Below are 12338 nucleotides of genomic sequence, written 5' to 3' on the forward strand. Positions count from 1 at the left end.
GGCCGGGACAACAGGTCTCACCTTCAAAAATATAATCCATACCATCTATGAACCCAAGAGAGGATCTACATGGGCGACAAGTAAACACTGCTAATACCAAATGAGTTAAAAAATAATTTAGCATAATTTAAACTACAGATTATTAAATATGAAGCCATAAAATGTAACCATCAGAAGACGAGGTCATATTTAGGTAGATATGCCATATTGATCCCATGCTAGGGAGTTACAGCTTTCTTCTTATTTTATTTTTAAAAAAATTTTTTAGATAGAAAAAGTGATACAGAATAAAAATTTGAAACTTGTTGAACTTGTTAGCCTGACAAGTCAATATTTTAGCCTGGGATCTTTTAGCTATTGTGCAAAACAGTGCTCTTTCCATTTTATGTAGATATTGCTAATGCTAAGCTAAAAAAAAAAAAAAAAAAAAAAAAAAAAAAAAAAAAAAAACTTACCTCAGCTATTAAATACGGTATGAATAAAACAAGAACACCGTGAGGTTAAATAAACACACTGGTAAAAAACACAAACGACTCGAATAATTACAGTTAGTTGCCGAGCAAAAAAACTAAGCGAAAAAAATCACACCATGTTTCCCCCCCCATGTTGTCACCACATCAAAGCGCATGCAAGGGAATGTTCACGGGGGGGGGGGGGGTAAAACACCTAAAGGAGGAAGCAGCAACGCCCCTGTGAGACCACCAGAGTGGTGGGAACTCAGCGTTGCGCCATCTTTTCTGCACCGAAGAGGGTTAAGACTCTCCTCATTAACCTCCAGTGTTAGTGATTAAAGGTTAGGCAGAGGAAGTTCACACCAGTTCACGTCAGGCAGACAGAATTGATAAAAAAAAAAAAGAAAAAAGAAAAAAAGTCACCTCTTGGGTTCTTGAGATCGTGAGCCAAAATAGACTCTTTTTATGAAGCAAGGAAAAGAGAAAGAGAAAGAACAAGTCACATCATATTCAGAAGAGAAAAAAAACAGGCAACAATCGGCTTACCGGGCACAAATAAACTGAGGTTGATGATGAAGCACACACACACACACACACACAGACAGAGGCATGACACAAAGAGCGGATGGTTAATGACTCAACCAGAAGCGTTTGCCATTTTTCTTAAAGAGACTTTCTGTGGTCGCGAGACAAAGATCAGTGAAGGCGACGCTGCCTGTTTTTAATTTAATTAATGAACTGAACATCGTCATACATATATATGACATATATGAACATACATATATAACATATATGAACATATATGTATATATAACATATATGTACATATATGTTATATATACATATATATATAACATATATGACATATATGAACATATATATGTCATACATATATATGACATATATGAACATACATATATAACATATATGAACATATATGTATATATAACATATATGTATATCTACATATATAGATATATGAACATCTATATATGTAGCCCCTTTTTTTCCCCTTTGAATTAGCAGCTCGTATTGTTTTGGACAGACTCTTCGTCTCTGTAAGATAATGGCAGCCCAACACTGGGGACACAAGCACTGGCGGATGGAAACAATAAAAGAGTACCTTCTCCTTCCACCGTGTCAACAAGAGACTTGACAAGGTGGATTACTGTCACTATGGAGGCTTGTAAATGGTGAGGGAGTAGAGCAACTTTAGTGCAAATGCTTCAATAATCAAAGGAATCAAAAAGAAAAAAAACAACACAAACGGAGGGGGATGAGGGTGGGAGCGACAGGTGACACTAACTTTGATTGTGTTGCCAGACACACTACTAATGTCAGAATCACATTCTGAGTGTTTGATGGCTGGTCACAACACAGTGGTGGAAGCTGACAGTAACAACAACTACAGCATACTGGAGGCTACAAGGTGCCAGCGACAGTACAGATGGAGGAATCAGTGAAATTCCCTGGGGATATACAAAGATAAACACGGAGGAAGACTGTGTTGACACTGGGCGTGTTGCGCAAAAAATAACAATTTTTCTCAGAACACCTGCCGTTTCCATTGTTCTTTTGAGAAAGGCTTCGGTAACTTTTGAACCGATCGATGAAGAGATCGGACACCACAACGCCACGTCACGGGACGAGTAGATGAGATGAAAGCTGGTTTTGAATGGACTGGCAGAAAAATAAAAACGAACGTGTCTATACCCATGTGACATGTTCCTCGATGTTTGCGCTAAACATCCGCTTGAGGCTATTATGGGCAGGAAAAAATAAAGAATAAAAAAAAATTTAAGTTTTCAAATTGTGCAAAAAAAAGTATAATTTTGTCACCCGCTCCTTTTGTGAGGGAGGCAGAATTGGCCAATCGAAATGTTTTCATAAACAGTGCACAGAAACATGAGTGAACAGCAATAGATATACATATATAAATATATATTAAAACAATGCCATAACGCAAAATGAGATCACAACGCAAAAATTCAACAAAAAAAAGAAAGTAATAGAAAGTAACCTGGATTTTACTGAGAACTGGGTCAAAAGAAACAAAAGGGTGAACGGCTGACAACACGATGACATGCAGATGTTTTAGTTTAATGTAATTAACCGTTCAAATCAAAACATATTTTATCATAGGAATATATCTACAATAATACCGATTCCTTAATCTATTAACGAAAAAAAACAGTTTTTTTAAATTTTGAAAAGAATGCGGTGAATATACCGTTTAATGAATAAACTATTTTTTTTTTTTGTTCTTCAGTCATTATTCTCACACTGAAGTATTTGGTTGGATGTACAGTGGCGCCACCATGTGAACAACTAAAGGTGATTTCTCAGGACGCCTGTCACAGGTGAATATAAGGACGTCAGAGACATGGTTACAGTGAGGTCTGACTCAATGAAAAAATTTCACAGTTCCCAGAGTGAAGCTTCAGGGCAGCAGCCTCTATCAGCAGCACACAATGACTCACTGTAACGACGATTTTATAAGCAGGGGTGTTAAAAATGAACGTGTTAATTAATCTGACAATCCACGTGGGATGTTAATCAGATTAAAAACTTGAATTCATTTTAAAGAACGGGCAGAAGCACGCCCATTGAATAATGACATTTGTTCTTATTATAATTATATAATAATAATAATAATAATATATTATATATAATATATATATTATATACTATATATATTGAATATATATATACAGTATATATATATATTATACATAATATATATATATAATATATTATTATATAATAATAATAATAAATGTAGTTATTCAATGGGCGTGCTTCTGCCCATATATATATATATTATATATAATAATAATATATATTATTATTATTATTTATTATTATTATTATTATAATAAGTACATTGAATAATTCCAGAACACACATATATATATGCATACATACATACACATATATGAATGCATATGTCCATTTATATTAATACATATATTTACTGTGTAACGTGTGTATATATGTATTTTATTTTATTTTATTATTATTAGGAAAGTTATTTTATTCATCACTAATAGTGATTAATTACCATCACAATTAATTGTGAATAATGCACCGCTATTCTGTGCTTAATCTGAATAAAACTAGCCCCTAATTATAAGTATCGAAGGAAAACTGCAATGACTTATTGACAATGTCAAATGTTAATAACTATTAAAAAAAACAGAAGAAAAAAAAAAACAAACAAACAAACGTATGTAATGTGTACTAATGTGTGCTGTGCACTGCATATTATGTGTGTTCTTATGTATATCTCCCCCAGGTGAATGACACGGCGGTGGATTTCTCCCATCTGTACAGGCATGTGATGGAGAACTTACAGGCCGGACCCGCCCTATTTAAAACCTTGTTCTGGATCTGTGGACTGATTTGATCCATATGGGAGCTGACGCCCCGCAGCAAGAGGAAAGAGAGAGAAGACCGTGTGACCCACAACAAGTCTTTGGAGGTTAATCATTCTCAGCATGCAAAAGAAGTGTTAAAACACGAATAGTTAACAACTGCAATCAACCATGATCATCAAGTAAGAAGAGAGTTGAGTTCATTCTGGAGGAGGAGGAGAAAAAAAAAAAGAAAAAAAAAACGAAAAAGTATTTCATTATAACATCATACCGTTGTCATCACAGGACTCTGAATGGAAGGAGCTGAGGGAGTGAACCTCAGACATGCTCCCCCTGGTGTTGTAAGGGTGACAGGCACTGTCCTCTACGGGCTTCTTGCACGGGTCCAAGTCCACGACTTTAGCTGGGAAAGAAAGCGCAGAAGAGTTTGAGTGGTAAAATCTTTTTTTTTTTTTTAAATGAATACTATATAATATCAACATTCCTCAAACAACCCACAAGATGGGAGTAGGTGGAATAAAACCCTGAAAGCTCAGAGTGACAGGCACGAATCCCACCACTGTAGCACCTTCAAAGGGGTAAATTAAGGGTAAGGAAAAAAAAAAAAAAAAAAAAAGACATCCTGGAGAACAAATGTAACAGATGTCAGCATTAGCACTGGGAGTTTTTAGAAGTCATGGCAGCAGGTTTCTTCACCTCTGCTGTTTCTGTCTATCTCTGTCAGCTCTCTTATGAATTAATAAGATATATTTATAGTTACCACGATACATTCACATGTACTGAGATAGAGAGAGAGAGAGAGAGAAGAGAAAGAGAGAGAGAGACTTAGACACTAAGTTGTTAGAAGTGTTACTTTACCATGTTCCTCTTTGTCAGGGAGCGATGGATAATATTCTGAAATTAAGTACTGGCCCTTTAATTAAAAGTGCCTCTGTTGAAGTCAGTTCTTGTTTTGAAATTGATATAAATATTTGATTAATATTTGGGGTAACAGAAAACAGTGAGAATTATGTGGGAAAAAAATTTAAGAAAATTAAGAAAAAATTTCAAATCACCTTTGGATAAAGTCACTGTTTTTCTTATATTTCTATCTTTGATGGCAAAAATCACGACAGGCTCTAATCCGGTAACTGATTCACACTTCGGTTTAGTTTAAGGGTCTATCTCAGGCATGGGCAAACTAAGGCCCGGGGGCCGGATGCGGCCCGTTCAGCTTTTTAATCCGGTCCGCCAAACTTTTCCAAATGTATTTATATTATCATAATACTTCTGCCTTTTCCCTGAAATACAAATGTTTCCCCATAGGAAATGCTAAAAATATGTTAGCATTTTAGCCTTTATGCATGACTTTTACACGTCATTTATCTTAGCTTCATCCATCTGCTCCTGAGCTGGCCCCCCCGTGTTCGATTTTAGCGAGTCAAAAAGTTTGCCCACGCCTGGTCTATCTCTTGGGGTACGTGTGTTTGAGGTAACTAAGTGGAAACATTTACTTATTTAAGTTCAATTACAGTATATGTCCATTCATTCCACACATTTTAAATGTATGTTTTTTTTTCTGACAAAATCTAAATTAAGTTCACATTGACCCTCAATTGTAACCAATGTGCATAGTAATTGAATTGGAACATTTTTAAAACCAAAAAAAAAAAAATGTAAGAAGCCAAATTAAAGAAGTTTGAATGTCAGTTTTACACAGAGGAGCAGACTCACCGTCATAGTCGTAGTCCCAGTTCGGTTTCTGGATGGAGTCGCTGTCTGACACGGAGTTGGAGGGAGGAGGTGGGGGCAGGTTGGGTGCTACGCTGCACACTGCCACGGTCTTGCGGTGACCGTGCACAGAGTCTGGGTTGAAGGTGGTGAACTCCGGGTGCTCAGGGATGGCTGAGCCTTCGAATGAATTCCTGTCCAGGTTGTTCCTGGAGTCACTCGGAATGCTGGGAGTGTAGGAAATGGGCCGCACGGGGACCTGAGGCGGGATGTCGGAGTAGATGTTCTTGTTGAGTTTGGCGTCAAAGTAGGGTCTCTGGAGGAAGGAGTGAGGCACGTTCGAACCCCCCGCGTGTTTGTCGTCGTCTGTCTTGGACTTGCGGCGGCGGCGGCAGGCCCTCTTGCGGATGAGGATGAAGAGCAGGACCAGGATGAAGATGCTGGAGACGAACACCACAATGCCGATCACCTCCTCCAGGCCAATGTTCCAGGAGGTGGAGACGAATTCGTTGCGGATCTCAGTGCGCAGTTCGCAGTGCGGTCCACTGAAACCCTGAGAGCAGTTACACTTGTAGGAGCCGTACGTATTCTGGCACTGGCCTCCGTTGGCACAAGGGTTCTTAATGCACTCATCGACATCACTGAGGCACCTAGGAGATACACGGGAAGAAGGAGGCAAACGGTGAGGTGCAGCGCTGCATTATGCACACTACTGAGGCCAGAGGAAGAACTGAATCATTCATCGAGTGCAGATATTTGAACCCAGAATCTGACTAACCTGTCTCCCTGGAAGCCAGCTTCACACTCACACACTGGACCGTCCAGACTGTCGATACACTTTCCGCTGTTTTTACAGGGGTTGTCTCTGCAGTACGGCCCCAACTGGCATCTGATTTCAGAGCAAAATTGTGTTTGTGACCTCAAGTAGTGCAATAGGGGTGAAAAGTTTGTAAAAAAAAAAAAGTTTGAATTTTCAAAGTTTGTTATTTGTCGCTCTGGGTGAAATACAGTGAAAAGTTTAAGGGTGAACCAAGAGAAAAACAGCACAAAATACACACTGAAACTGTAGGTCAGTACATACTGAGATGTTACTCTGATAGAAGCACACACATCACTGCTGCTGCTGTTTACGTCGGCGGAAAGCAAAAACTTGAATTACCTCTGTCCTGAGTACTGTCCTCTACACTGACAGTAAAAGTCATCAGCACGAGGGACACAGGTGCCGCCGTACAGGCAGGGGTTGGAGGCACAAGGGCTAATGGGCACCTCGCAGTGGGCGCCCATGAATGAGGCAGGGCACTTGCAGAAATATCCTACAGATTATTGAAGGAGAACAGTATTTACAGTTAGGACAAAATGACTGGCACTTAAAGGTCTTAAGAAAAAATTTAAAATTTCCTCTGCATGAAGGTCAGCGGGAGACTACCATGTGGAGGACTTTCTAATGTTAATGATTCGGTTTTAAGGAAACTCACATCCTGGAAAACCTATTAAAAAATCCAAGTGGGAATCAAAAAGGGATTTCCCTTCTGGAAAACTCTATTGTGGTTCCTATCCTAAAGAGGCTTTAAAGGTGATGATTCTGCATCAAGAAAATAGAACAGAAACTGCAAATACATGCACCATGGAGGTACAAACAGTTTTAGTTCATTTAAGTAAACTTTTTTTATATCCGAAAAAACATCTGCATCTGGACCGGACCAGTGGCAGGGAATAGAGAAAAAATATAGAAAATCAGAAACAGGATGCTAAATTTCGATGCGTTTTAACACAAACCCAGATGAGGAAAATAAAACCAGGCAGGACATGATGTACCTCCGTTTGGCAGTGAGGTGCAGCTCCCCCCGTTGGTGCAGGGGTTGCTGCTACAGGTGTCAACAGGTGCCAGCGCACAGCCCGGGGCCACGTCCACGATGTCCTCCAGCACAGCATACGTGCGGTGAGCTTTGGTGTTGAGAGGCAGCTCCTGGCCATTCAGGTTGATGGCCTCCATGCAGCCCCGGAAGCCGTTGGTGACAGGCAGGCTGCGCCCGTGGCGAGTCGAGGCATGCTGGCGCATATGACCCCCGAAGTAAATGCTGTTGTCCAGGTTAAGGGTGCGCAGAGTTCCCGGCGCTGTGCCCGAGGCGGCATGCACTCTGTCCAACACTAGCTTAGCATAGTTGCCATCCACTTCCAGGGACACAGTGTGCCACTCCCCATCGTTGACCTGAGCGCTGTGGACCGACACCAGGCCGGGCCCACTGCCGCAGTCGAACTTGTACTGCAGCCGGCCGTTGACGATCTATTTTCAGGACGGGAAAAAAATATATTTTAGATAAAGCGTGTCAGATTTAAAAAGTGTAGTTTGTCAGTCACTGTCAGGAGTTGTTATTGCAATACAAAAGCAACAAAGAAATAATAATAAAAAAAACAACAAGTTCAACCTTATGTTCACACCCTAAGAGTTATTTTTGAATGTGATTCAAAATGGAATTGATAAGCAGCAGAAGCAGCAGCAGCAGCAGGAGAAAAACAAATATTGTCCAGCTTAAGTCATCTGTCTGCCTGCCAGGATTTACTTTAAAAGAGCCTGGTATGCAGCCTGCTGCACCAGACAAGCTGGAGAAGGAATCTGTGGAAAACTGCCTTCTGTTTGTCTCCCAGCCCCAAAATAGCTCCTGTGTGTGATTTCATCAACTGACCACCGCTTTCCCATCGACCCTTATGTGAAAGGAGAATTAAAAATGACCTTTTGAACCATAAACGAAGTTGGTTCTAAACACGACTGGATGATCTCTATGGAGGTGGGGTTTGATTTTGGATGTCAAATCGGCTTTATTAAGCTGCGGAGACATCAGAACTGCACAGGCCGCAGCAAATGACATACGGTCAGAAGTGTTTTTTTTTCACCCACACACACACCTCAAGAATGCTGTAGTCTGTTCCTTTAGCGTACATGACCGTAGCATGGCTGGATAGAGTTCTGACTCGCAGCGAGAGTTTCATCAGCTCCTTGTTGTCATTCTCCATCAGGTGGTACTTCAGGTAGCCGCTGCCGCTGAACGTCAGCGAGTGACCGTCTGATGAGGGCATGAGAGAGTGGTGTTAAGAGAGAAAAATACATTAAAAAAAAAACAAAAAAAAAAAACAGATGGAGAGGTGAAAGGTCGTACCGGAACATTTGCCCTTTTTGCCCTCTGGACACACACAACTGTACATCGTGGTTCTGGGATCTGCCACACACTCCATTCCCTCAGGACAGGGGTTGTTCTCACACAGGTTGTTCTCTGCAGGACATTTACCACCTGTGTGTCACAGGACAGACAAGCAGACTGGGAGTTTAAAGACAAGAGAAAAAAACAAAAAAATAACGTTCACATAAAAGTGCTCGGGAGTTTAAAGACAAGAGAGAAAAAAAAAAAAATAACGTTCACATAAAAGTGCTTCCGGTGTAAACCCCGTGTACCGTCACACTGGCAGGTCGCGGCCCTCTGGTGGCGAGGCGTGACGAAGCTAAGGCGAGCTGTGCTGTACGTGGACATGGAGGTTTTATCCAAAGAGATGACCTCGTTGCAGAAGCGGAGCGGACAGTCGAGCCCGGCGCAGAGCTTCTGCACCACTCGGATGAGCCGAACCCCCGTCATCTCCTCGATAACAGCTGCCGATGAGTTCAGCTTACGGAATACAACCTGTAACATTTATTGTACACGGTAGGATTTAATAAAGAGGATGGGACTGATTTCTAAATTCTGTCTCCTCAAGTATTTTCCTGCTACTCGTCTGACTGATAGTCTAATGCATACGTGTCAAACTCAAGGCCCGGGGGCCAAATGCGGCCCACCAAGCGGGAGCTTCACCTGAGAAATAAAAGTTTTTTTTTATTACCATATTTTTTTTAATTGATTATCTTCAAATAAAGAAAGTAAATGGATATGACTGGACTTTCTTTAAATGAAGTAAATTAGTAAAAAATAAGCAAATTTTTCAACTATGTCCCACTGCAGCCTGGTACCAAATGACCAATGGACCGGTACTGGTCCAATGGACCGGGTGTTGGGGACCCCTGATCTATACAGTCTTCCGGTTACAACCGGCCCTTCAAGTGGAACTGTATTGCTGATGTGGCCCCCTGGTGGAAATGAGTTTCGACACCCCTGGTCTAATGCATTTTTTCACATTAAGGTGATGGAGAAGAGACTGTGGTGAGTTCGTGCAAATGAGATCCTTGGTTATTAAAGTGTCACGACTTCCTGCAAAATCTCCGAGCACATTAATGGGTAGAGGTTTTTGATGGGTCTGTACCAGCAGCTGTCTCTTATATTCACATTATATTCCCACTAAGTGGCCTTGCTGCTACTTTATTTACATCTACCTCGCGTTCTCAGCCAATATTCTATACACTCTGTTTCCTTCAATTGAATTTTGGACTCACCTCCTGAGACTGATAGGGACTCCCGGATCTTTCTAGAGTCAGCAGCACATCCAGATCCCCTTGCTCCGATGGCTGCAGGCTTACTAACTGCACCTCGCTCCTCCTCACCCCAGCGATGTTTCTCAGTGCCCTTTGGAAGTTGCGCCAGTAATCGCCGATAAACTCCTCGGGAGCGATGTTTGCAAAGCGCACCGCGATGGAGTTGTCCAGAGCCTGTCCAGTGGCCTGGCGGACGTGCACAGTGACATCGGCGGCTGTGGTGAAGCGACCGTCGGTGACCGTCACATTTAGAGAGTAGTGACCGACATCCAGCGGCCTTACTGCAATCACTTTACCATCAGTGGCAGAAACGGAAAACAAGGCGCCGCCGTCATCCACCGACGAGGAGTAGGAGGGAGCGGTCGGAGCCAGGCTGTAGGTGAGGGTGTCGTAAATGTCCTGGTCAGTTGCGTGGATCTTGCCCAGGACGCCGCCAGAGTATTCGTCACCAGCGGTGGAGATGAAAATGTCCAGAGGAAGAATGGCAGGAGGGTAAACGCTCTCTTCGATGATGCGAACACTGACGAAAGCCGTGGAGAACAGCGCAGGTTTGCCGCTGTCTGTCACCTGAAATAAAAAAAAAATAACGTGTGTTCTGTTAGGATGTTATCTCTTTTCGAACAACAGAGGGCAATCAAGCCTTTTCAATGGCTGATGTCCTTATGCAGACTTGATATTCTGTCTCTTCATCATGTGAAGCCAATGGAACTTCTGCAGGTCAGGCACTCGAGACACAAGACGTTCAAACCTCCACCACGATTTTCAAGATCTCAACAGGATTTCACACTTAAATCTAATTCCGTCCTGTCCACTTCTTTCCTCTGTGCGTCGACAAAGGAACGCCCAGCGGCACACTTTCCCGTGGCATGTCTGAACCGATGGGTTTAATTTATGCTTTTCTACTCTGTCGATGCAGTTTTATTTTTTTTTTTGACAATAATAAAAGTAAGCTGCGCGCGGATGTCAAGCTTATGTAGCGATGTATATTTACATAGATTGAACAGTGAATGTACACAGCGACTGGAGAGTGAAATTAATTTGGTGACAGAGAGGAAAACGAGGGAAGATAAATAGATTGCGTTGCAGGGTCTCGACAGAGCAATCGATACAAGCGCTCAACTCCGGTTTCTCTTGTTTTCGTGCTGTGACTCACCTGCGCCTGGAGTAGGTAGTGGTCTTTGCTTTTCTTGTTCAGCGCCCCCACAGCTAACAGTGCTCCATGCTGATTGATGTGGAAGGCATCGCCCTCGTTCCCATCCACGATGGTGAAGGTGAAGGGCGGGCCATTGTGGGAAGCATCCCTATCAGTAACTGTGAGCTGAAGAACATCTGTGCCTCTTGGTCGATTCTCCTGGGGGACACGAGAGAAGAGTGTGTGTGATGCATGGTTTTTTTTTTTTTTTTTTTTTTCCATTTAGGTTAAAAAGGCCAACGGCTGAGCATCTGACATCAGGGTTGGATTTTCCCTGCGCCGGTCCATAAGGAATGATTCTAGCTTGCTGGATATGACTTATGAGCTTAACTCATCCATTGGAAAATCCTAAAGGTCAGAATAAGTCTGATTTATTTATCTTCCCTTGTTCAAACAGAATAGCAGTTCCGTAGGAATTACGGCGTTTAGATTTAAGTTCACTAATGTTTTGAAGCACTGGCTGCAAATGTGTCAATGCGGGGAGGGGGGGTTTCATCAACAGTTCAGTCGAGTAAATGGGGAGAGCTGCCGGAAACATTTGGGGAAAAACTGGATTAAGTGTACATTAAGACGTGTATTGTTGAGCCTGTAACTGCCCTGGTTATACTTATTATCTTTATTGCTATATCGCAACATAATCACAAAAGTGTAATCTTCAATATTAGATCTTCAGAAGACTAAAAATAACAGTCCCTTTTATTAGCATCAAAGGTAAATATTGCAACATAGAGGAACCGGTGTTCAGTCCATGCTCTGGTCGGCACAGTTTCCTTCTGCCGATCAGACTCAATGTTCCTATTCCTGCACAGATGTGGACTTAGGATTTCTATCTCACCAACCTTTATCAAGCAAAACTCTTTTATGAGTATTAATTTATTGGATTTTAAATCGTTTCAAAGGTTTAGAATATGAACAATTGCAACTTCTCTACCTTTTTACTGTTTCTTTAAATAATGATCTCATTTGCATATTCCCCATATTCGTCCTTTCATTACCATTGTTACAGTCATTCCATTTAAAGAGAGATAAAAGATGGCGTCTCTGTTTATTTATCCCACTTCCTTTCTTTGTCTCGCCTCCTGCGTCCTTTTTGATATTCTAGTCTCACCGTCTCCTATTATTCTTCCTTGAAATTTTCTCTCTCTATTCGTTGCAAT

The 12338-nt window shown here is 41.6% G+C and overlaps 1 protein-coding gene across 1 annotated transcript in view; it reads right to left on the reverse strand.

Annotated features, from left to right (window-relative positions):
* The window catches only part of fat1a (FAT atypical cadherin 1a), a 62682-nt gene that overhangs the window by 1788 nt on the left and 48556 nt on the right, over positions 1–12338 (reverse strand). Inside the window, 11 exon segments of the mRNA XM_008317818.3 lie at positions 876–911; positions 4098–4229; positions 5540–6186; positions 6315–6425; positions 6696–6849; positions 7352–7820; positions 8441–8598; positions 8692–8823; positions 8985–9207; positions 9951–10556; positions 11143–11340. Coding sequence (XP_008316040.1) covers positions 876–911; positions 4098–4229; positions 5540–6186; positions 6315–6425; positions 6696–6849; positions 7352–7820; positions 8441–8598; positions 8692–8823; positions 8985–9207; positions 9951–10556; positions 11143–11340 — 2866 coding nt within the window.

This window comes from Cynoglossus semilaevis, chromosome 9 (assembly GCF_000523025.1).
Source record: "Cynoglossus semilaevis isolate Cse_v1.0 chromosome 9, Cse_v1.0, whole genome shotgun sequence".
Taxonomy (NCBI): Eukaryota; Metazoa; Chordata; class Actinopteri; order Pleuronectiformes; family Cynoglossidae; genus Cynoglossus; species Cynoglossus semilaevis.